At 40.9% G+C, this 26,045-nt stretch overlaps 2 protein-coding genes across 5 annotated transcripts in view; both read right to left on the reverse strand.

The window, feature by feature from the left end:
• The window catches only part of BMPR2 (bone morphogenetic protein receptor type 2), a 92,336-nt gene that overhangs the window by 33,657 nt on the left and 32,634 nt on the right, over nucleotides 1-26,045 (reverse strand). For all 4 annotated transcript variants that reach the window (XM_082242350.1, XM_082242348.1, XM_082242349.1 and 1 more), the window contains exons 3-4: nucleotides 18,042-18,215; nucleotides 14,835-15,014 (exon numbers count right to left, since the gene is read on the reverse strand). In XM_082242350.1, coding sequence (XP_082098476.1) covers nucleotides 14,835-15,014; nucleotides 18,042-18,215 — 354 coding nt within the window. The remainder of the gene's footprint in view (nucleotides 1-14,834; nucleotides 15,015-18,041; nucleotides 18,216-26,045) is intronic.
• Nucleotides 1-26,045, reverse strand: part of KIAA2012 — a 244,930-nt gene that overhangs the window by 20,974 nt on the left and 197,911 nt on the right. The gene's annotated exons all lie outside the window — the stretch shown is intronic.

The raw sequence follows: 26,045 nt of genomic DNA on the forward strand, positions 1-26,045 counted from the left end.
AATTCAGAATCACCATTTCCTCCTCCTGCTGCTGCTTCCTCTTCTTCCTCAGTATCATCTATACCATTAGTATCTTGGAAAATAGCAACCCCATTCCAATTTACAGTTTGTATCATGCTTCTGGTAATATGAAATTTGCCAGTTGCTGGTATGTAAATTCTGTACGCCCCCTGCAGGTAGCCCATTAATTTTCCCTGAACACTACGTTCACCCAGTTTCTGCTTAGCAGGATAATGCATAATTACATCTGAACCCCAAATACGTAGGTATTTCAGATTAGGGCGTTTTTTAAACAACTTCTCATAGGGGGTGACATCTAAACCAGAATGATAACTGCGATTTCTAACATAACAAAAAGCATGGAGTGCTTCAGCCCAAAACGCTTTGGGCAGATTAGCATCGTGCAGATAAGTTTTAACCCCTGCCTGCAAGTCACGCTGTACAACTTCAACAAGCCCATTTTGCCAGGGACTTCGGGGGCAAGATAACTCATGAGTAGTCCCCTGCGCTTCCAGGAAATTCTCAAAATCCTCAGAAACAAATTCCCCGCCCCGGTCAGAAAACAGGTTCTTAATTGGTTTGTTAAAGTGCATTTTTACCCAGTTGCAAAAAACCTTGTACTTCTCAAATGCTTGGGACTTCTCAGCTATTGCATAAGTCCAACAATATCTACTATACTGGTCTATCAGAGTGAGCCAGTACTTCGAACCTCCTAATGATGGTGGGAGTGGCCCAACTAAATCACAATGTACACGCTCAAATGGCTCAGTTACTTTCCTATCTGAGCACCTACCCTTGCGTGCAACCTTAATCTTATTCTTGCAACAGGATAGACACTGCATAAAGAATTTGCATGGTTTTAAGTTGAGGCCATTGACAATATTCTGTGTCTTAATTACATCAGCAAAATTCAGGTGTCCCAGAATTCTGTGCGCCATGTGGACACACCCAGAATGTGGTCTTACATTCCTCAACCCCTGGCTTGACTGTGCTGCTCTGCAATTTACAGGCGATTGTGAGTAGGTGCGAAAAAACAGTCTATATAAACCATCAGATTCCCGGGCATACAATAGACGTTTGTTCCCCTCGAAAAACTCACACATTGACTTTAAGAAACGCACAGTTATCCCTTGATGAGCAAAGCACCTTACTGATAATAAATTGTCCACTGATGGGCAGTAAATGCAGTTCGCTATTGTAATGTTTAAAGAGTCAAGTTTAACGGTACCCCTGCCAAGCGACTGCAGGACTTGTGAATTGGCTAAATGTACATTACCAATTTCCTCTTCGAAAGAAATAAACAAGCTTTGATCATTGCAAACGTGCTGCGATGCTCCTGAGTCGACAATAAAAGAATTCCACTTGGCACCTTTAATTCTTTTACGATCTGTAGTCCGAGCGTGAAAAGCTCGCGGCTCGTTTCTGTCCCTACTGTACGATGTCGGCTGCTGGGCTGACGACCGTGACTGATGAACAGAAACAGGCTTGGGAGTACTTTGCTTTCTTTTGGCTCTGCAGTCCTTTGCAAAATGTCCTTGCTTATTGCAGAACCAACAACGCTTTGCAGCTTTAAATGCAGTTGTATCACCACAGGTTTGCATATGGTGTTCCTCATTCTTTCTGGAAACAGGAGTGCTTATGGCACAAGCCTCCCTTCTATCCAACTCGCCCATTAATCTTGCCGTTACCCCTTCCACAGTTAATTGTGCTGGTGGAACAGCAGATATCTGGCTAGCTATACCATCAAAGTCCTCATTAAGGGAACAAAGGATGATAAAAACATACTGAATATCAGGTACCTCCATGTCCCTTCGAATTAATTCGCCGCGTATTGCCTCCAGACGTCTCAAGTGTGCTGCCAAATCACCACCAGGCTGCAACTTCGTCTGGTACAACTGCTTGAAAAACGTCAATGCAGACGCTGACTCTTTTCTAACATGCACTGCTGCAAGACTGTCCCACATTTCTTTGGCAGTTTTCTTATTCCTTATATAGACTACTTGCTGGTCGCTGACTGCCAAATTAATTATCGCCCTGGCTTTTGCATCTCCTTTCGACCAAGCATTAGTCACAGGGTCAGGAGGGTCATCAGTTACATAGGTCCATACTTCTCTAGAGGTCAAAAGCGCCTCCACCCGAAAAGACCATAAACTATAGTTCTCATCTGTCAGCTGTGGGAAGACCAGAGCCTTCTCAGCTTCAGGAACCCGGTCAACCATTCTGGAACTCTTCCAGACCCACAAAAACTACGCTAACAGGAGAAGGAGTTTTCAAACCTTTCTCAGAGTCCAAAAATATGCAGTCATCCACTCAGCAGCTGGGCCCATAACCAAAGATGTTGGCTTTTTGCAGTATGGTAGCGCTGCAGAGAGCTTGCTGGGGAGACCATGCATTAAAAAGAAAGGACTCAAAAATAACTTAAAGAAGGTTTTAATAAGAAAAACAAAAACTCCATTTACACTAAATACATCAACAAACCAGACCCAACCACCAACCCATCCCCCAGGGTAATGGGAGAGCTAGGTGCTGCTCCTTATATACTCTACCCAAATGCTGACACGCCTTAATCAAATACAACTCAGCAGCACCTGCTATGTTTCACAGCTGTAAAGCTGGGTCTCGTTATCTTGCTCTGGCCCTTGCTCTGGCCCCTTAAAGACATACACATGGAGTGGAACAATGATGAACCTTTACATTTAAAGAAACCATTCAACACATACTGTGAAGTATTTTCTCGTTTCCTGCACTTTCATTTCAACAGGTTTAGCTAATATATCAGCTGCAACTTTGTGAGTTTTCAGGAAAGGTTACTAGCATATCTACAAAAAAGTTGTTACTCTCACACATGGAGCTACAGAAATCATATGGAAATGATTCACATGTAATGCTAAATCATGCTTTGGTGCTACAGGAGCCTTGCACTCATGCACTCTCTGCTCTTCTTTCATACTCTGCTTCAACTGGTTTGCCAACACACGTTGAACCAGCCAGCCATGGTCTGCGCTTCCCCCAGCAAACCAGAATGACAAAACGGCTTCAAATCATGTTTGCAATTCTAATTTGGAGAGTAAACACAAACCACATTGGTCATGCTGGCTGGGACAGATGGGAACTGATGTCCAGCAAGATCTGGAGGGCACCACTTGGGTTATCGTTGGGTTAGTGTCTAGAAACCTTAGATTCTGTTTGCTGTTTGGAACAAACTCCAATTTCTGTCACACTTTATTATGGGAAGCTACTGTTTGTTCCAAGCAGCAAATTGACGTTCTCAGGCTTCCTCTCTTTGTGTACAAAGGAGAGAAGGGGAAGGGTTAGTGGGGAATGTGCAAGCCCAGGGCTTGTGCCAGTTCAGTGTCGTAACATTAATTCTTGATTTAGCATTCTGCCTTGATCTCATGCAGTAGTCTCATATTCTTTAAGGAACTATAGATATTTGGATACAAAGACAATACGTTATACCAAATTTACTGTAATCCTGTTGTAAAGTGTTTTATGGCACTGCTTGATTTAACACTGTACTTTATTTGCATTATTTTGAACTAATAGTTATATCATATGGCTGAAAATTTGGTCAGCAAAATTAAGTTTACCCTAATATATTAAGAATGGTGTTGCTTCAAGTACAAATGACCTATTCCATAACAACTTTTCTCACTGCAAAATAATCACGATCAAAATGTAACATCTATGAAGATTTCTCCAAGCAAGGTGTTAAGATTCCTGCTCATAGGTGTTTCCTGTACAATTTGTGCGGATTTTGCCTTATTCTACACAGGGGACTCTTGAGAGTCCCATGGACTGCAAGAAGATCAAACCTCTCCATTCTTAAGAAAATCAGCCCTGAGTGCTCACTGGAAGGACAGATCGTGAAGCTGAGGCTCCAATACTTTGGCCACCTCATGAGAAGAGAAGACTCCCTGGAAAAGACCCTGATGTTGGGAAAGATTGAGGGCACAAGGAGAAGGAGAAGGGGACGACAGAGGACGAGATGGTTGGACAGTGTTCTCGAAGCTACCAGCATGAGTCTGACCAAACTGTGGGAGGCAGTGGAAGACAGAAGTGCCTGGCGTGCTCTGGTCCATGGGGTCACGAAGAGTCAGACACGACTAAACAACACAACAGAGGGGAAAATGCTCATTTTAAATTGACCCAAAATTCTTTTAGTTCAAAATGCTGTGACTTTTTATCTGCCTACTGCTAGGCACATACCAGAAGGCGTAAAACACTATTCATTATCAAAGCAGCCTTTTCCTAGCTCTAAGCCTAAGTCTAAGCCCAAGTAATGAAATTTCCTGGTGATGCAACTGCTTGGGAAGAAGAGTTTGTAGAATAGTACTGTACGCGGGTGGCGCTGTGGGTTAAACCACAGAGCCTAGGACTTGCCGATCAGAAGCTCGGCGGTTAGAATCCCCAAGACGGGGTGAGCTCCCGTTGCTTGGTCCCTGCTCCTGCCAACCTAGCAGTTCGAAAGCACGTCAAAGTGCAAGTAGATAAATAGGTATCGCTATGGCGGGAAGGTAAATGGCGTTTCCGTGCGCTGCTCTGGTTCGCCAGAAGCGGCTTAGTCATGCTGGCCACATGACTCAGAAGCTGTATGCCGGCTCCCTCGGCCAATAAAGCGAGATGAGCGCTGCAACCCCAGAGTCAGCCACAACTGGACCTAATGGTCAGGCGTCCCTTTACCTATTTTAGTCTGAATATAGGCCACACACACACCTTAAAAAAAGGAGGCTTGTATAAAATCCGAGAGCAGCTGATAACTGCGCTCTTACAGGTAGAGAAGCTGTGATTTAAGATGAGACCTTGGATGGAACTGATACTTGGATGGTGCCCAAGATTTATGGTATATATACAGTACATTCCTTTCAAAGAGACCTCATATTAGGGGTTCAGTATATATTCTAGGGCAGGCTTCCTCAACCTCAGCCCTCCAGATGTTTTGAGACTACAATTCCCATCATCCCTGACCACTGGTCCTGCTAGCTAGGGATCATGGGAGTTTCAGGCAAAAAACATCTGGAGGGCCGAGGTTGAGGAAGCCTGTTCTAGGGCAGTTTATATTCAGTCCTGTACAGTAATTCTTCTAGTAAGGCTTGGTGGTATGGTAATTATATGGTCTCTGACATTTCACAAATTTAAAAACAGAGACACCCACGAGCGGGACTAGGGGATGAGGCCTGGTGGCTTACTAGAAGTAGAACAAAACAGACTGTGATATGTGCCACAATAAGAAAACAAGACTCAGTGAACAGGTAACTCCAGATAGCCTAATCACAGCATAAAAAACAGTCATTTACACCAGTTCCACTTGGTCTGGATTAAATAATCAGTCCTTCACCCGTCAAATTCCAGTTCAGAACCTCCCACTGCCTTCTGGAATCTTATGAAAAGGAGACTTGAGTTGAGGTTACCAGCATCCAGCTTCCAGATAATCTCTCCCAGGAGTTTCAATACAATGTTACGCCATAGTCAGTTTTAATATATCATAGAATTGTAGAGTTGGAAGGGACCCTGAGGATCACATATCACAGCCTTGCATGATCTGTGCAGCCAAAGGGTTAAGTGGTAGTACCTCAATACAAGTTTCTGGAATCTGAATTCCAGAATGGCTACAAAACACATGAAGTAGCAAATAAAGATGGTAGCTCAGAGCATACACAGTGCGCCTTTTACTCCTGGAGTAATAATACCCAATTTCCTCTTATCTAACGATAAGGCTACCTGCTTGCTTGCACAGCTGCAGATTTTATCCATAGCACCTCTCAAAATTAAGCACTCACTGCAATGTGAAGTCCCCTCAAATAGTTAATGAGCATGGAAGAAGCAAATTACCAAGCCAGCAGCAACTGTCTCCTTTCCATGACAGCAAGATCAATCAATCATTTCCCATAGTCAGACAGTGCTTTACCACTAGTCTTGGGGAAGCCTGGAGGCTTCAAGCTAAGCTTCTTCCTTCCAGCTGACCTGTCCTCCAGAGAAGTAAACATTGAGCTACATCTTTCCTGCTGAAAGAGTAGTGAGAAAAGGCAAGGCAAGCCATGTGATGGAACTTCGAGGCACACAGGCACTTAAGACAGATGGGCTTTCTTAAATAGTTGCAGCTCTCCTCCTGGATACGTGCACCAAAGTTAGCCAGAAGGAAATCTGCAAGTCCTGCTACTTTTAAAAAAACACCACCTCTATATGCATGATTGAAACGCTGATAAGATTTATGTAATTTGTTATACTAAGGAACTGAATGTACCACAGTTTGCTCTTTTGTTGTAAGTTGTTTTCTTTTGTTCAACAGATTTGGAATTTTAAAGGCTGAGCTGTACAGTGGTACCTCGGGTTACATATGCTTCAGGTTACATACGCTTCAGGTTACACACTCCGCTAACCCAGAAATAGTGCTTCAGGTTAAGAACTTTGCTTCAGGATAAGAACAGAAATCTGGCTCTGGCCAGATTAGCTAAAGTGATGCTTCAGGTTAAGAACAGTTTCAGGTTAAGAACGAACCTCCAGAACGAATTAAGTACTTAACCCGAGGTACCACTGTAGTTGTAAGTTGCTTTCTTTTGTTCAACAGATTTGGAATTTTAAAGGCTGAGCTGTAGTTTGCCTGATCAAGTTAACTTTCCTTAAAATCTGAATGCATGTGGGTTTTTTAATACTCCAAGAGAAAACACACACATTCCTTGTGTGTTGCCCCCAACCCCCCTGGTTTGGCATGGGTGTAGTCAGGGGGGGTTGGGGGCAGCTGCCCCCACAATCAAGCAAATAAATAAAAATATTTAACTAGCTGACCGATTGCATTGCAGATAACTCTCTTCTGCCCTCCACCCCAAACATAAAGCTTGATCCCCACTAAAATACATACGCCCATGCACCTCTGAATGTTTCATGTGACTGCATGGTCTCTCACATTTAAGTGTGCTGCATATAAAGCATGCTGTGTTCCTCTAAGCAGTTAAAACACCCTGGCTTCTCCCGTGTTCACAGAAAGGCAGCTCTGGCAAATTTAAACAGCTCATGGGTGCTTATATGCGATGGCAAGACTTGTACAAGCAGGCACTTCCTGCATGCAGATCAGACGGGGAGCCGCCGTCTGCCTTATTGGAGCCTGGGATGTTTCTGTTTACAAATCCTGGAGCCAGGCCGGGGCACTGGCTGGAGGCGTGCCGTCTGCTTCCTTGCTACACTCAGCCTTTGTCTGGTTTTACTGTGTCAAAGAAAGAACAACCCTGCTGTGTTTTCCGCAAAGGATGGTTTCAATACAATGCAACTGCTGGGGCTCCCTCCTTTTTTCACAGCCGCGCTCAGAAAGGTAGTCTACGGATTAGTGAATTTACGCTTTCCCTGAGAAATACGGGGTGGGGGGAGAGAGCTGGCCTGCCCCCCAAATCATTTAACTCGTAGGCAAGAACACTTGCATTCGTTATTTCATACAAAAGAAAAAGAATCATATTTCAATAGCACCCCTTAGACATGCGTTATTTTCTTATGCAACAACTGCATGCCGTATTTTTGCAGCATGCAATACTTATCTAGAAGCTATCATTTTACCTCTTCCTTAAAAAGTTTTTATTGGTGTCCTGAAGAAACATTTCAAAGAAAATTCTGTTTCAATTGTTCACTGCGGGTCATGCATTTTTAGCTTCGTTTAACAGATGCACTTCTTAAACTGCCCAAATTTACATAGTGGCTTGGCAATTTAGTGACAGTGAAAAGAAAAAAATGAACTGTTACGCTGTTAGCCTTGCAAAGCAAGAATGAAGCAAAAATGCCTCTGGTTTTCATAACCTGAACAGTTTTCACAGTCTTTCTGTGTCTTCCACATGGTTCTTATTATAGTTTTATACAAGTATTTTGTATTTATTTGTATTAATCATAAACATAAATGATATTAAGTAGCAGACCTCTTAAACCTGATAGCATATGGTTCAATATGGAAAATGTCCTAAAGACTATTCAGTATGTGCAGAAGTTTCCACAGCCTTCAGGTCATTCTCCATACTGAACTATATACTATCAGGTTTAAGACGTCTGCTACCTAATATTGTTTATTTGTATGAATATTACAAATAAATAAATAAAAACTTGTATGAAACTATGCTTAAATTATGTCAGCTATACAACCTACCAATTTTATGGAATGGTGGTATGTGAATATCAAATAATCTAGACATATTATTTCAGGTAAGGCTTAAAATAACATTTAATAAATCTGTAAATTTTTAAATATTGACTTGGTTGGATTAATATTGGAATGCACAACATGATTGAACCCAGGCATTCCTAGATACAAATATTCATTATTCTCAATCTGAAATATTTTTTTTGTCTTCTAATAATAGCCAAAATCCTATTCTTAAAAAAACCCAAGAACCATAAAACAAGTATCTCACTTCTCATCATTGAGCCAGTGCTAAGAGAAAACACAGCGAACAAAATGGCTCATAGCCTGCTAATACGATCTTGGTTTCTATAGCAACTGAGCAATGTGCCTTTTATTTATGTTTAAATATTATTTGCAAAAACACAAGATACATTCCAAGAATAGTACAACACAATACTAGTTAGGCATAATCTCTAGGGGGCTGAAAATGTTCAAATTGTGGAAGCAATGGAGAGGTAATGAATTCAAGTCATTGACAGGAGAATGTAAATAAATGCTTCTTGGGGCCTTTCCAGGGGATTTTTTTTCATCATAAAATGTGCATGTGTTACTCAATTATGATAGGGACACAGGAGTCATTCTTTGGGCTAGTACTTCTGTTGCTGTAATACTACATTTTCCACCTGCAGTTTAAGCCTGACATCTTGCTGCTGGGGTGGAGGGGACATTCTTCTATTAGCTGGCACATCAGCTACAATTGTGCATGCTTTGTTGAGCACGATTGCTGAGTACTGTGAAGTTAGTGCCTGCAACATAATTAGAGATGATGACTAGTTTGCTGCTCTCTCATACTAATGCCAGAGTTGAGCAATTCAGACACAAGCTGCTCCTTTAGCTGTTAAAAGCAGCTTTCCTCTGGAGCAAAGCTGCACTACACCAGTAGCATTTAGACAATCAGATCTCAACTTATTAACCAGATATATCCCCCCAATACACAACTGTTTGACTCCTGCCTTTGTGTAAGTTTTCCCTTGACTATAGTTTTCCTTTTCGCCTGAACCAGGAAATGATAGTTAACAGCTTTGAAACATGCCGCAATATTAAGCTAACTTTAAACTGCAGCTTAATTAATATTTTGGAGTGCTCCCAAGCTGTTAACCATACTTTCCTGGTTTGGACATAATGGGAAACTAGAGTCTGCCTTGTTTGCCAACTTACATAAAGTAGCTGTATATGGGAACACTAGGTTCATTCATAACTTGGCTTACTAAACAGGTATGTACATTTTATGCAGATTTTGCTTTTTCATTATTAAAATTTCAGGCTTAGTTCTTTGAAGATTGCAGATTCATTTCTCCAGTGCTAAAATTCATATTTCCAAAGTACGTACAAACACAAAGCATACAAAGCTCAGCAAGTTTCCTTTTTAACTATTATGCTAGGATAGGTGCTACTGGAGCAATAGGGGGAAATTGCCCCCCCCCCACTGTAAACTGAAGTTTAAATGGATATATTCCATTTAAAATGTAACCAAACAAGTAACAGGGAATTCCTATGTATATTTCTAAGGGAATAGAACAGAGAAGGACCACAACCTAATAAAGTGATAACAATGAGGAGAAAGATCTCAAGGATCCTTTAGCCATGAAGGCAATGATTTCGGTATATTAACTAACATTCCACATGGTGTTAAAACCCTCATGTGTGATGTGTGAATCAGAAGTATTTGTTGGCTAAACTTGTGTTTGCAAGTTTAAATTCTGGAAAATATTTGGAACCACCTTAATTCATACCAAACATTTTATTAAAATCTGTTTTCTTACCTTAGATCGCACACTAGTTTGGCTACAGTGCAATGTGAATAAGCCTTTAAAAATCCAGATATGCAGTGAGCATGAAGCAGGCTCAGACAAGTGCCATAATTTCCATCAGTGTATGAAACTTTCCTTTAGAATTCCATCTTTGCATTAAGAGAAAAATATACAATTTTTTACGCTGGTGTAAACAGAGGCAGAAATGGGGCTGTCTTAAGTCTACAGAGCTGCTGCTTCAACTCATCCACCAGTACCCATAACTTTGGGAAATTGTAGTAGCGTGAAATACAGTCAGTCCTTAGCTATTCATAAGATGGTATCAGTAAACTAACTACAACACTAATGTTTATTTAGAACTTCTGGCAAACTAGAGAATGTACCACAAGAGATAAACCAAGACAAAATAACAGGGAATGGGTATTGTAATGCATTAATTGGTTTCCAGATGGCACACTGAATCTCTGAATGGCCCTAGCAATGCATTAAAACAAGGTTTACATTGTAGCTTTTCGCCAAGATGCTAGCAAACAAAAGTCCCCAAGCTTGGACTTCAAAATAATAATAATAATAATAATAATAAATTTTATTTATATCCCGCCCTCCCCAGCCGAAGCCGGGCTCAGGGCGGCTAACAACAATAAAAATAGTTCAACATTCTAAAACATTCATTATAACATTAATTAAATCAAATTAAAATCAAATTAATGGCAACCATCAAGCAAATTTTTGTGCAGATTGCCAGAGGAGGGGGTCAGGCTGCGCCCTGACAAAAGGCCTGGTGGAACAGCTCTGTCTTGCAGGCCCTGCGGAAGGATGCCAGGTCCTGCAGGGCTCTAGTCTCTTGTGACAGAGCGTTCCACCAGCTTGGAGCCGCGGCCGAGAAGGCCCTGGCTCTAGTTGAGGCCAGCCTAACCTCTCTGAGGCCTGGGATCTTTAGGGTGTTTTTATTTGCAGGAACTTTGGGAACTTTGGGAACTTTTAAAGTTTCTTCAAACTGCAGGCAAGCTTTTAAAACTCTGAAATTATTCTGTCTTGAAATAAAGCATAAAAAGCTGGAGAATAATTCTGAACTGCCCTCTGCTTATCTTTTGTTAGTTTTCTCCTTCAGCAAAAAGCCTTCTTTGCCAGGATCTATCTACTCAAAACACACTCCCCCTTCCTGACTTGAAGTTGCAGTGATGGAAGCAGAAGAAAAGTTGAGAAGTAAATTTTATACTACGGCAGCCCGGAAGAGAACATGCCCGCCTTCAATTTATTTATTTCTTAGTACAGCAATGCAATATTGTCGTACAGGCATGCTGTAGAGCAGTGATGGCCAAGCTTGGCCCTCCAGCTGTTTTGGGACTACAATTCCCATCATCTCTGACCACTGGTCCTGATAGCTAGGGATGATGGGAGTTGTAGTCCCAAAACAGCTGGAGGGCCAAGTTTGGCCATCACTGCAGTAGAGCGAAGCTGCAATCATGCTGGCCATGTCATTTTCTGGGAGTGTCTCTGTACGCCAGAGAGGGAAAATAAGATGGGGGACATGAAAGCAACTTTGATCTGCAGTGTACCGTGACCTCACCTTGTTCTGTTAGCGCTTTTTTAAAAGGGGAAAGAATAATATCAATTGCGTGCTGCCATCTAGTATAGGAGAAGAGACCGAACAAGCGCTGCACAAAGGGAGTCAACACTTCCCCCTTTCTTTCCTTAAACTTTTTTTTACAAACTCCAAGTGCATCCAACAATGCATGCTGAAAGTTTAGAAGGGAAAACAGAAAGAAAGGGGGACCTGTTAGTTTCTTTCTTTCCCACAGGCTGGGAGTGAGGGAGGGAAAGGGCAGGAGGGGTAGAGCAAGGGAAAACACATAGGAAAACAGATCACAGCACAGTCGCTTTTCAAGCCGGGGACAAAGAGAGGCAAAACTGGCAGTCACAGTGTAGCATGCTGCTCTTCAGCTAATGAAACACCAGTACCATGGTGACCCCCCTCTTATCTCCCACCTACTATTCTTTCTGCCTTCCAACCTTAAGGCACCTCTATGTTCATTTTGTTTCTCAAGCACAGCTACTGATCATAAATCATCTAACTATTAAAGAAACAATTCTGCTCCAGAATTAGAAATTTTCTCTTGGTATGCAAAGCACTCTTGCAAAACATTAACAATGCATATATGGCCTAATTATTGTTCTGAGGGGTTTACAGTCTTACAGTATGGGGCTTGCAGGATGCTAACTCAGCATTTGTCTGTTAGGGAATATTAGGGAATACTAGTAAGTCCAAACTGCATGATTTGTATACCATTTAACTCTCCACAACTATCAATTTCCAGCAGATATTGAGAGCAATATTTATTTTGTTCTTTTAAGATGAAAGTTCAGTTTAGCCCTGCACTTCAGTACTGGTTAGTAATATCAGTTTCTTCCAATATAAATTATAATGAAAATAATGAGATGAAATAGCAACAGGGAACATGAACCCAAAGAAGACCATTTCAGATTCTTACTGCAAATAATTTATCCTCTTTGTGGTTTCTTGCGAAGCCTCAATCTATGCATATACAACATTGAACAATATTCCTTTCTTGCTGTCAAACATCCCAGTTTCTGAAAACACATTGTTTAAATACCACACAATAGATTTCCATTATTTCCTCCCATGTTGCCTTAAGGTTCTCTCACTATAAAAACATAATCCCTTCTACACAATATTAATGGTTATATGCAGGTTATATTAAATACCACAAATTTAAATTCTGTGTTGATGTCTGAAAACATATGCTCTTACGTTAATATACAGCATTTGCAGCTAATTAGGAGCATTACTTGTTTTCCAGGACTATATGTATTTTGACATCTACACACAAGCCAGAGCAATGTCTAAATTGTCTTCCAATGTTGCAATTCAAAAAATAAATCTAAAGCTGGGCAATGGAGATAGATAGCAAATAAATGATTGTAAATATATAGGCAGTTATCTCCCGTTAGCCTGGAAGTAAAAGAGAGCTTTGGGCCATGTTGCCATTCCAGATATTTTCTATCAGCATGTGATCCCAGTCTCAGCATAATTATAGCTAAATAGAGAACTTTTTTTATGTATGCTACAACAGCAGCAAGAATACTCATCGCAAAGTATTGGAAGACACAAGATCTACCCCCTCTGGAAGAATGGCAGATGAAGGTGATAGACTACATGGGACTGGCTGAAATGACTGGCAGAATCCGTGACCAGGGGAAAGAGACGGCGGAGGAAGACTGGAAGAAATTTAAAATATATCTTAAGAAACATTGTAAAATTAAGGAATGCTAAAATGTTGAAGTTTTAGAAAAAAGGGGATTACAGCTGTAAAAGTTTAAGTAAAAGAAAAGAATAAGGGAAAATTTGATAAAACCAAGGGGCAGGATTTGCTGAAACAAATTTGGAAATTGGGATGCAGAAAGGGGAGGTATGGGGAAGTCGGTGAAGTAAGGTTTAAGAAAAAAGGATTTGAAATTATACATGTTTGTTTATGTGTTTGTTTGTTTGTTTGTATTGTGTAATGTTTGTGTTCAAAAAAACTGTGAAAAACTAATAAAAATTTTATTTTTAAAAAATTTATAGCTAAATAGAAGTAGGAAAAACAACATTGCAATGCAAAATGTACTGTATTTTTCGTCCTATAGGACGCACCTCGGTTTTTTTTGGGGGGGGAATGAATAAAAAAAAAATTTCACCCCCCCAGCCGCAGCTGCCGTCCCAAGCCTTGCGCACACCTGCCAGAAGCACGGGGCGCCCTCCGGAGGGCGCCCTGTGCTTCGGGCGGCAGGCTGCTGCCCCAAGCCTTGCGTGCCTGGCAGAACCTCCCGCCAGGCGCACAAGGCTTGCGGACACCCACCCGAAGCACGGGGAGCCCTCCGGAGGGCTCCCCGTGCTTCAGGCTGCAGCCGGCAAGCCTTGTGAGCCCGCGGGAACTCCCACCAGGCTTGCAAGGCTTGCGGATAGCTTCCTGAAGCCTGGAGAGCGAGAAGGGTCGGTGCGCACCGATGCCTCTCGCTCTCCAGGCTTCAGCGAAAGCCTGCATTCGCCCCATAAGACGCACACACATTTCCCCTTCATTTTTGGAGGGGAAAAAGTGCGTCCTATGGGGCGAAAAATACGGTAACCTCCATATGCCTAGTACAATTCTGTACTGCTGTGGTTATGATTTGTGTTCTCCTTTGCAGTAGCCTCACAGATGCCCATGTTTGAAGTATTCCAAAGCCAACCTAACAATCACACAGGGCAGAGTCAAAGCTAGAGTGGGAGGGGGGGTTAAAAAAAAACCACTGTGCCAGCTCCAGGAACTACAGGGTGAGATCTCATTTTTAGAAATATGCAAAGAGTTAGTAATGGCTGGGAGTTTCTTGAAGGTGAAATATTGAAGTTATAATCTAAACAATTCCAACAAGGAAGAGAAGTACTGTAGGAAGCATCTAAAGAAACCAGTGTGGCTGCATAAGAAGCTTTTATATGAGCTGAGATTTAAAAGGGGCATGGATAATGGAAGAAGCAAATCACAAAGGAAGGATATAAAGACGCCAACACTTTCAGGGAGAAGGTCAGGAGGACTAAAGCTCAGAACCAAGCTCAACCTTGCAAGAGAGGTTAAAAGACTAAAAAGGGTATTTTGAGCTATTTCAAAGCAAGAGGAAGAATAAATAGGTCCTCTGCATGGGGAATAAGACCATGGCAAAATAATATTGCCACAATGTTGTAAAGGATATACAAGCGAAGCCTAAGTTATTTTTAAGGTGAAACATTGTATAATACAACAGACAGCTTACATACTAATAGAAAAACAACGTTAATTTCAATCTTTAAGTTCTCATTAGTGCATTGCATGTGGAGTCTATTAGTAGCAATGCTTTCTCAGTTGCTCTTAAATCATGATTATCACACAGCCTGAAGCACTCTGACTCACTAAAAGGCGTTCCATCGGTAGGGTCTGCTGGTGGAAAATTCTCCGTGAAGTTGAGATTGCACAAGTTGGAACTGCAGCAGCAGAAACGATATGTCCCATTCTGAACCAAGGAAGGGGTGGTTGTGACGATGCACTCCTCAGAGTGACAGTCTTCAGGGTCTCCTATATGAGACCAGCATCCTGGAGGGGAAAAAAGGTTGTAAATCAAATAGGAGTATTTCTATTGGCTATTTATTTAGCTTGTGAAACTTTCTACATGTTTTGTTCCGCAACTTCATGCTCTTATTAGATTGTCTCTCACCTAGAAAACCCCCTCTGCCTTTTAAGACCAGGGACACACTGCTCTGAATCTTTTCCCTAAGAGAAGTATCACCTACTGGGACTATGGGTAGGGTCTTTTGCAGCTCCATGACTTTTTGACATTAGGACATTTTTCTTTCATCTTCTGTTTTTAAATACATGCTCCTTTTCTTAAATGGGTTGTATGTGACTTGGACTATGTACTTTCTTTAGCCAATTTAACTGCATTCTCTTACGTGGGTGGATTTCACTATTGAGACGTGCATTTTGTACTAATGCTTTAATGCTGAAAACAGATTCAATTTCATGGAAGAAAAGTTGTATTAAAGCAGATAAAAGCCTACACAAACATATTTGTTCAGGGAAGTTTTTAATGTATGATATTCTAGTGTTTTTTGGTTTCTATGGAAGCCGCCCACAGTGGCTGGGGAAACCCAGCCAGATGGGCGGGGTACAAATAAATAATAATAATAATAATTATTATTATTATTATTATTATTATTATTATTATTATTATTATTATTTGTGGTGGTTCTTTCATTCCAACAATGTAACCACTGTCTGTGTCCCAAAACTAAACAGTCTTATGACCATAACAACCTTGTCCTGGCAAAATATCAAATGCACCATACTGTCTCCAAATTTTTCATTGGTTTACTGATTTGTGACTCATTTACATTATCAGCTGCATACCAGTCCTTTCATTCCACTTCAGAGGTGTGTGTCTGTGTGTTTAAGGGTTAGTCAGAGGCTGACAGGAGCCCTTTGAAACTAATACATGTTCTTGATTCATTTCTCTACCACACCAGACCAACAGATTACACATACAATTGCAGGGGTCATCATGTCTGGCATGCAGGAAGTGGACAGAGCACAGTATTCAATTTAAGTATTCAGTGATTCTTCCTGAGCTAAGACAGTGAGCAAAATAGTGTGGCTAAAATTTATCAAGACTCCTGAACTGTTGACCTCTGAAACAAACCACAAGTGAAGCATTCCCAACTGTGTAAGCGAGTTTGCATTATCCTGGCATTTTGCCTTCATGTTTCCAACAACTACTGGTTATGCTGGTTCTTTAAATATCACACTTTGATTTAGTTAATGAACCTGCATCTAACATTTCAGCTTTTAAGGGAGGTACCATGTATTTATACCACTTTTGCATGTTCCCGTCCCCTGCTCCCAAAAAACTTCTTTTTTTCATTACTGTATGTAGTTTTAGGGTCTAATTACATATTTTGCTTCATAACTTTCCTTCTGAGAGGGCTAGAGACTTATTTTTTAAAAAAAAACCGAAATGGAAGTTCAGAGTCTGGGACCCTTAATGATCAATAATGGAACTTCCTTCTTTTGTATGGCTTATTCATTTAATCATCCTTATTATCCAAGACTGCTCAGTGTTATGTTAGAGACTATCCTCTATGCTCACTTCTAATTCATTGTTATTACCTATTACTATTTTCATTAAACATAAGCACTATGACCTTGCTTTTGCTTTCTGGTAATTTGTACAGTTTTATCTATTTCTACTTAGCAGCTCTATTAAGTTTATACTATGAATCACTAGCATATCAAACTTTAGATTGCCATGTATTAAAAATTTCTATAAAGTATGCTTGAAAAAATTGTGACTTGGCATAACTGTAATGTTGCCCAGAAGCCTAATAATGATTAAGCTATTGGGAATGCCCTATGGACATGCACACGGCTTTCCCAAGTGGGTATCCCCCCCACCTTTTCAATTTGACCATCGACCATTAACTTACATTAATGCTAACCACCATTTGCAACAATGGATAGAAGCAGCTTTGCAAATTTGCTGATAACTATGGTCATCTTAACACCACTGAAGATGGAACTGTAGTTAGCTTTAGCTTGAGGAGGAGAGGGGGGGGTGCAACAATGAACTGGGAAGGAGTCAGGAGTCATACAATTAAGAGAATCAGAGCTTTTTTCAGGGTGTGTCATAGACCATCTGTCCAACCCCCTGCTCAATTCAAGAGTCCCAGAACTAGAGCATCTTCAATATATGGCTAGCCAACCTTTGCTTGAAGAAATCTAGTGAGGGAGAACTCACCACTCTTCTAAGTAATTGATCCCACTGTTGAACTGTTCAATAAGTTTCTCCTAATGTTCAAATGAAATATATTCTCCTGTAAATTAAGCGCAGCCCTGGCCTTTGTGGCAGCAGAGAACTGAGAAGAGTTATGTCTGCACTCAGCTGTTCTTCAAAATGAGGGACATTTGTTTGTAGATTCCTTTGTGATCAGAAGGCAGTACAGTGGTACCTTGTTTTGAGTAGGGGATCTGTTCCAGAGCCCTGGAGACTCAACGAAAGGGATGCTCGACAAAGTGCCGCTCTGCACATGTGCGCGAGCAGCAAACCCGGAAGTATCCTGTTCCGGTACTTCTGGGTTTGCAACGGTATTAAGGTAAAGGTAAAGGTACCCCTGAACTTTAGGTCCAGTCGCAGACGACTCTGGGATTTGCGGCGCTCATCTCACTTTACTGGCTGAGGGAGCCGGCGTTTGTCCACAGACAGTTTTTCCGGGTCATGTGGCCAGCATGACTAAGCCGCTTCTGGCGAAACCAGAGCAGCACACGGAAACGCCGTTTACCTTCCCGCTGGAGTGGTACCTATTTATCTACTTGCACTTTGACGTGCTTTCGAACTGCTAGGTGGGCAGGAGCTGGGACCGAACAACGGGAGCTCACCCCGTTGCGGGGATTTAAATCGCTGACCTTCTGATTGGCAAGCCCTAGGCTCTGTGGTTTATGAGAAGATACATGTCTAAAAGTTTTACAAAAAAACTGCTACCTGCCTCTGAATATTAAGACCTTTGTGACAAATAGATTAAGTTATGTTTGTTGTCATTATTGCTGAATGCCATTATTGTTGAATGTTACCTTGTTTCACAAGATGGATCTCTCCTTCACGTGTTTTCTCCCACAGACCATAGCAGGTGTTGCCTTTCATACACAAAACTGTACCATTCTCTTGAGAAATTCGACTTTCGCTAATTCCATGATCATTTTGGTACTGGTCCCTAAATGCACATGTCGTCTCTTCACTCTGTGCAGCTAAACAAGAAAACAAAAACAAGCAAGTTTACAAACCAGATTGTGGCACTGATCGTTGACAAAACTAGAAGACAAAAATATAGTTGAAGAACCTAGAAGAGTCATTTTCAGGGCTGACCCTTTCATTAGGAAGAGTGAGGTAGCCACCTCAAGTAGCTGATTTTGTTATCATTAATGGGCAAACAGACAGAGGTGCTGGTAAGTTTTTCTTCCATGTGCAGACAAGTCATGCTTGGGCACTATGTATGTTGGCTAGATTGCCTCAGGTAGCAAAATGTCTTGGCAATTTTGGTACTTCAGAACTTTGCATTTTTAAAAGCAATATCCAACTTCCTGTTAGGAGCTGCCGCTGGATCAAAGTGCAACTCCTATTTATGTGTACGGAAACATTTTCCTCTGCAATATCTGCTTTCCTTTCCTTTTTTGTGAATATGCTGTGCCGGGATAGTTCTTCCTCTCACACTAGAACACCAGAGATCACCAAGTCAGAAATATATTATACTTATCCAAAAATCCTATTTGCAGAACCATTAGTAACGAAGTGACACTGAGTACTACAGCAGAAAAAAACACTTAAAAGTGGCCGGCAGCAGCATCACAAGCTTGGTACATTTTATGGTATTCATAAATGAAGATGCTTTAAATATTCAGAAAGGGAAACCGGATGAATAGGAATACATTCAGTCCCAGGCCACATTATCAGTAAATCTTAGATCATCATCATAATTAGTCTTCCCACTGAACATACATCTCCCTTGAGCTAGAATATTAAAAGATCAAAATGTCTTAAGATCCCAGAAATTCAAAGGAATTTTTGTCCACTTTTCTTTTTGATACACTCCAGAAATTAGGCCATACCTCATCAAAACAACCCTATATAATTATTTCATTAGAAAGAAAGACTCTTCAGAATGAAAGAAGCATTTAAAGTCCTTAAACTAGTGCACAGAATTTAAACTGGTTGAATCAATCAAAGCAAAATGCCTATTTTGTGCATTTCCAGATTTTTCATAGATAAATATTCACTGGGTTGCCATGCCTGAGCAAAGCATTGTGTAATAATGTATCATAAAACAAAGGGACTGGATAATAATGATCCATAAGTGACTGCCTGATTAAAATAGTGAAAGGGAAAATACACAATTGCGAAATTTTTTTTTTTACTTTAAATCAAAATTTTGCCACTTTCTAGCATCAAAGAAAAAATATGTGAACTTTCTGTAAAGGAAGAAATACACAGTAGCATTAACGTAGCATTTTTGACAGCAAATATCACAGTTCATATGTTCATTGTGCCTTTCAATATATATTCTTTCCACAAAATAATTTTGACATTAATGACCTAGAGTAAATAGAGTCAACTCAGATTTGAACTAGAACTATACTCAGCAACAAAGTTCAGTCTCTTTAGCAAACCTACCTGCTGATTCTATTTTTCAGTTTTCACTTTTATATATGCTAGACAAGAATCTGCATGTAAATCTTCACCTACCATTTAGGCTATAAAAGCAATTAAAGAGGGAAGGCTTTCCAACAGCTCTACCAAAATCACTGTGTATACATAGTCTCTTGCAGCAAAAATAATCAGAATTTTGTGGCCCTTGAAAGCCTAACAAATCTATTTCCGTGGCAAGGCTCTGGCCCTGCAGTTCCCACAGAAATAAACATACAAGCACAAATATGTTGGGTTAGTGGGATAAATTAGGCCACAACTTTATTGGTTACAGATGTGAGCAGTTTGGCTTAGGCAACTGGGTGAAGCAAGACTATATCCTGACTCCTGCCCGTCTGCAGGAAGTCCTGAAAGGGTCAACCACCAATAGTGGGAGCCTTGTGATATACATAAATTAAGAACATCCCCAGGGTCACCAGTGGGGTTGTGGCATGACCCTAGCCCATGCCCAGGCTTCGGACAGGAACCACACACCCGGATCCAAGGAGTGTGGTGGAGTCTCCTTCTTTGGAGGTCTTTAAGCAGAGGCTTGACAACCATATGTCAGGAGTGCTCTCCTGGTGTTTCCTGTTTGGCACGGAGTTGGACTCGATGGCCCTTGTGGTCTCTTCCAACTCTATGATTCTATGATCCCTTTAATGGAACACCCTTAGCGTAGAGGGGCAGGCGGAGGCAACAGCCTCCCCTCCCATAACAAGGCTTAAAGGAAAAGATCCAGTCACGGATGACTCTGGGGTTGCGGCACTCATCTCACTTTATTGGCCGAGCGAGCCGGTGTAAGCTTCCAGGTCATGTGGCCAGCATGACAAAGCCGCTTCTGACGAACCAGAGCAGCGCATGGAAACGCTGTTTACCTTCCCGCCATACCTATTTATCTACTTGTACTTTGACGTGCTTTCGAACTGCTAGGTTGGCAGGAGCAGGGACCGAGCAACGGGAGCTCACCCAGTTGAGGGGATTCGAACCCCCAACCTTCTGATTGGTAAGCCGTAGACTCTGTGGTTTAACTCACAGTGCCACCCACTTACCCAATGCCTAACCTTACGAAGCTGTGACGATTCCTACTAGGTAGGCAAAAACCAAATGGCTGGAGCCAATTTGCCAAGTGGAAAAATTCCTACCCGGCCCCACAACCAGGCAACCGACATTAGTCATAGCAAGGTCATAGTCAAGCAAAGCAAGAAAGAGGGTGAGTGGGCTGGGAGATCCACCAAGGTAGATGATAGGTTAGCTGGGGGGCGTGACACGGCTGGGCATCCTAGTGACATGGGCAGCATTCCTCCGTCCACTGCTGGGTAACTGAGGTTCTGGAACCCCTCCTGCAATCCAGCCCCCCTGGAAAAGGGGAGCTATCTTGCGTGGCGAGGCCCCGGGCCCCGCAGTTCCCACAGACAGGAACCACATAATGTGAAATCTTAGTTGGCAGGTATATAAATGGGGAATAATGTAAGGTAGGAACTGAATGGCAATGAGATGCAAAATTTAGAAAAAAGACTTTCAGCTAAGATTTCACTTCATGCATCTAATGAAGTAGTCTTGGGCCCCTGAGAGCTTATGCCAGAATACATTTGTTAGGCTTTCAGGGACCCAAAAAATATTGTTTTTGCTACAAGAGACTAATGCAGAAACATTTAGGCTGCATACACACAATGATTTCTGTGGAGGAAATGACAAGGCTTCTTCTCTCACTGTTAAAGTAACAGAAAACCTGTTTCTATTACTATTACTATAACAATACAAACATAATTAAGGACCATAAACCCTAATTAGCACAAACCGTGATTTCTGATTCTGGTTTGCTATCAAAGCACAAGCCAAACCTTGCCAATTCAGATATCATACCAAACTATAGTTTTCAGAGCCATGTTCGACATAAGGAATAAGCCAAATGACAACCTGTTTTCTTCTCTTAAAAAAGAAAATAAGCTGAAACTGATGTCCACTCTATTGATATATAAGGGTAGCACATACGACTATTTTATTGACATGAAAGGAAGCTGAGTTTTCTTTGTTGCTTTTTTACAGAGCTATATAGGGTAAGCATTACTGCTGAATGTACTAAAGGGAGGGGGGGGGGAGAAAAATCATAAAAAGTGTTTCAAGCTAGTGTGGAGTATGTGTTACTCCTCATAGGAATTATACAACAGGTCCCCGCCCAAGAGTACTGCATTTGTATTATAAAAAGCTCCAAAACCAGTTTGACCAGAGACTATGGCAAGGTAATTGGCAGCTCTATTATGCAATTTCCAAATATCTGAAAATAACAGTGCAGCATAAACTCATTTAAAAAGTTTTTTTTTAAATTGTGACACCTCTTGCTGATAGAGCACCCAACACTATATTTACAAAGCAGAAGATTCACAGCATAAGTTGTCCTACACAAGACAGCAATAGATAACAATGTGTGGTGGTATTTGATAGCACTGATGTTCTAGGAACTTCATGTCACATACCTTCCTGTTATCTTACACATTATTTAAGTATTCTGCAAAAATTATATCTTGCTGTGGCACATTACATGCTCAGAAATTGTCTTGACTACTAATGTAACCTCCCCCAGTCCTGCCTTTCACACATTTCTGAAGACAAAGGATTGCTCTTGCCTTGGTTTAAATAATAACTGTAGGTCTCTCTCTCTCTCTCTCTCTCTCTCTCTCTCACACACACACACACACACAATTTTATTCTCAAGAACAGATGCTTTGTGCCTGGAATGCTCAGCTGTCCTGTATTTTCTGATCCTTGGCACTGACTGCCAAAGAAACAAAGAAAGGATGTTGTTTCTATCTTCAGTAACAAAGGACAACACAGTTCCATGTGTAAATGTTAAGTATTTATGTTGTGACTCAAGGAAAGGAGGAAATTCACACATTTCACTAAGTGCAAATTATTTGCTCCTTATGAAATCTTGACTTGTGCAACTGTACAAATAAATTAAAAGGATAAGAACTGGAGTTCTGCATCAAAGTGCTACAGTGTAATTTAGTATTAAAGCCATTCCATTACATTCCCTGAGCCCCAATTCCATTATATTCCCTGAGCCCCAATTTTCCTCCCCACCACCCCAGTTAGTCATGTTAGCATTTCATGACAACTAAACATACTTGTGGGTAAAACCTCAGCGCCTAGGGCTTGCCGATTGCATGGTCAGCGGTTTGAATCCCCGCGGCGGGGTGACCTCCTGTCGTTCGGTCCCAGCTCCTGCCCACCTAGCAGTTTGAAAGCACCCCTAAGTGCAAGTAGATAAATAGGTACCGCTTTCTAGCGGGAAGGTAAATGGCATTTCCGTGCGCTGCGCTGGTGCTGGCTCGCCAGAGCAGCTTCGTCATGCTGGCCACGTGACCTGGAAGTGTCTCCGGACAGCGCTGGCCTCCAGCCTCTTAAGTGAGATGGGCGCACAACTCTAGAGTCGGACACGACTGGCCCGTATGGGCAGGGGTACCTTTACCTTTAAACATACTTGTACACATTTGAAGCTTAATTAAAATCTTTTGGGGTTTTCCTAGTGGTCTCTATGGGTGCTCTATCTTCAGTCCCTGGGGACACTTTAAAATACCGGTAACTTCTCAGTGTGAAACCAGACATTCAAAAGTTTTGCTGTGGGCTAATCTTCGGGAAAACACTTGCATAAAGAACCTGATAAATAACAGCTCCTGCATGGAAATAGTTATGATATCCTGAAAACAATTTTCATAATAGCAGCAGCAGATTCTTTTGTCACCACAATCATGGAAAGTGCTTCTGTCTGAGAGTGTGTAGTTGTATCCAAGGATAAACCAGGTTAGATATTAAGTTACTGTATGAGTGCATTGCATTCCCAGATCAGTGATGGCATACCACACTAAGAAAATTATTTCTAAATATCTGAACTGACCCACAATCTTTCATAAGACAAGATATTGGATTATTTAGTCCAACTCCTGTTCAAAAATAAATGATTATATACCTAATTCATATCTGGAAGAAGTACCCAACATTTTATTAAAATCACCTAGGAAGCTCAAACATCCTTCCTGAGCAGTTTATTCCACTGCAAAGCTGCTCTAAAATCACCATATAGCAATTTAAGGTTTTTGCTCTGTTTTAACGGGGTAAGATGCAAAAACTTGGGCAAGCAAGTGATCTGCCACTTCTTTTAGACCATCATTCTCAAATATATTGACATTGTAATCTTCTTATTTGAACAAAATGTGCCTATTTCTCTCAGTTTTCCCTCTCAACCTGATTTTCTGAAACACATAATCTTGATAACTTGTCTCTTGTCAACAAGCTCCTTGAATTCTTTTGACCAGAATTGAATGCAAGCCTGCATTAAGTCTTACTAGAGCTACAGCACTATCCTTACTTGCCAAAATCTTGGAAATAATGCTTTTGTTAATACAATTTTAAAAAACACTGATATTTGGGATCACATCATCACATTGTTAATTCATGCACAGTTTCTTATCCATTGTAGCATCTGAATTACTGAGAGGAGCAACTGTCTGGCCTCTTAGCACCCTTCTTATATTTATTCTTATATTTATATTATATTCTTTTCACCTCTTCTCATTTTCACATTTGACATTGTTGAGCTTGGTTTTGTTATTATCTACCCAACTCAGCAGTGTTTAAAATATTATATTAATCACCATGATCTAGTCTGCTAAGTGATATTAATTGTATCATGAATTCACAGCCCCTCAGAATTTATGAGATTTTCCACACAGTTCCAAACTGGAAACTTTATCCTATATTGCTTCTTCCTCATATATCCACGTTGTATTATTCCTTCCTATTGCTGGTGTTCGGCTTTATTTTACATCACTAGGCTATGGTAACTGAGCCCACATCAGTCCATAGGGTGATATCTAACTGTGGCCATCCCCAGTGAAACAGATCTGCACACCTTAATTTTTTTCAACACGTTGCCAGCTTAATTATTTCTATTATTTGCTCCAATGTTTCCCCAAATGCAGACAAATGCAGTCAAACTAGCAAGCTTACACATTCCATGGGTGGTTTCCTTCCCCTCTTCTAAACATAAGACACTGTATCGCAGGTCTGCGTAACTTCTAACGAACCAATCTGAACACAGCTCTCCAGTCATTTACCGAGGCCTGACAGTTCCCCTATTTTTAAAGTCCCAAACAGACTGCAAAAAGAAGTTTAAGCAAGCTTCGGGTGAGCAACCAAATATGAATGTTCTTTCCCCAGATTTGATAAACCTACCCTGCCTTTAAGGAAGGGAGACAGAAGACAATGTTGGGAAAGCAGATGGAGAAGTTTGGTTGCATAAATAAAAAATCCTTGTTCTAGCAGAAGCACTTTGCTGCACACTGACCAATATGCATCCTAAGGAGATATTACCACATGATTGCTTCTCTGAGAAGGAGCTATGCTTGTTGGATGTATCAAATTGCAGTAGCGGAATCCCTATTTTTAGGGCAACAACAGAAGTTATAATAAAAGCAAGGCATTTTCCAGCAGCTTAGTTATATGAAATCTCAAATTGCTTCATGAAGTACTTACAAGTAATAGTTTTAGAACTGTAGCTACTGAATCCAAACCAGATTACTGCCTTTGGTTTCATAGATTATTCATTAATATTGAAGCAGTACTTTATGACTTGATGCTTACAGGAAAATGGTATGTTGTAGAATTTCTTCTGAGCTCCCTTCTTCCAGGAAGGAAACATGTTCTCTATTTTACATGAGTAAAATGCTTTGATTTCAGGGAGTCAGAAGAGTATTTAGGATGAAAATGCTTTGGAAATGCATGACACTTCTTTTTCCATTAACCATTTTCTGAAAGTTTAATTAACCAGACACTGGTTTCAGAGATGTATCAGCCCAGTTCTGCTCATGGAACTCTCACATGAATGGAGGGGGTGGCAGCAATTTTTTTTCTGATTTCCCCCTACAGCCTTTAACAAGAGACTGTCCAGGAGGGTTGATGGAAGCCTATGAAACAATACAAGCCATGGTATGAGAGAATGCAGAGTGAAATGGGCAACTGGTAAAGAATGCCGCCATCCCTCCTGTTTCTTCAGCCCTTTCTGGGTTGCAGTTCATGGAAGGACTCCTTGCATTCAGGGAAAACTGTGATGGATCCAATACATTAGGCTTTAATAAATAAAATGTGATAATTTTTATATTTTTCTTCATGAATCATAACTACTAGTATTTGGAAAAAATGATTTCCCTTATTACTACTACTACTAAATAGAAAGGCTATTTTAATAGAACTGCAAAGAAGTTCCGATGAAGGTTTTTGTTAAGTTTCACTTTGAACACTTGACAGTTGGAATTTTGGTTTAAAAAAACAACAAAAAACATTGAACAAAACCAATTTCCTCCTCAAAATGCATAACAGAGCATTCTCTGTTATTTTCCTAG

Source organism: Podarcis vaucheri, assembly GCF_965113315.1.
Source record: "Podarcis vaucheri genome assembly, contig: SUPER_1_unloc_1, whole genome shotgun sequence".
In the NCBI taxonomy this organism is placed as follows: Eukaryota; Metazoa; Chordata; class Lepidosauria; order Squamata; family Lacertidae; genus Podarcis; species Podarcis vaucheri.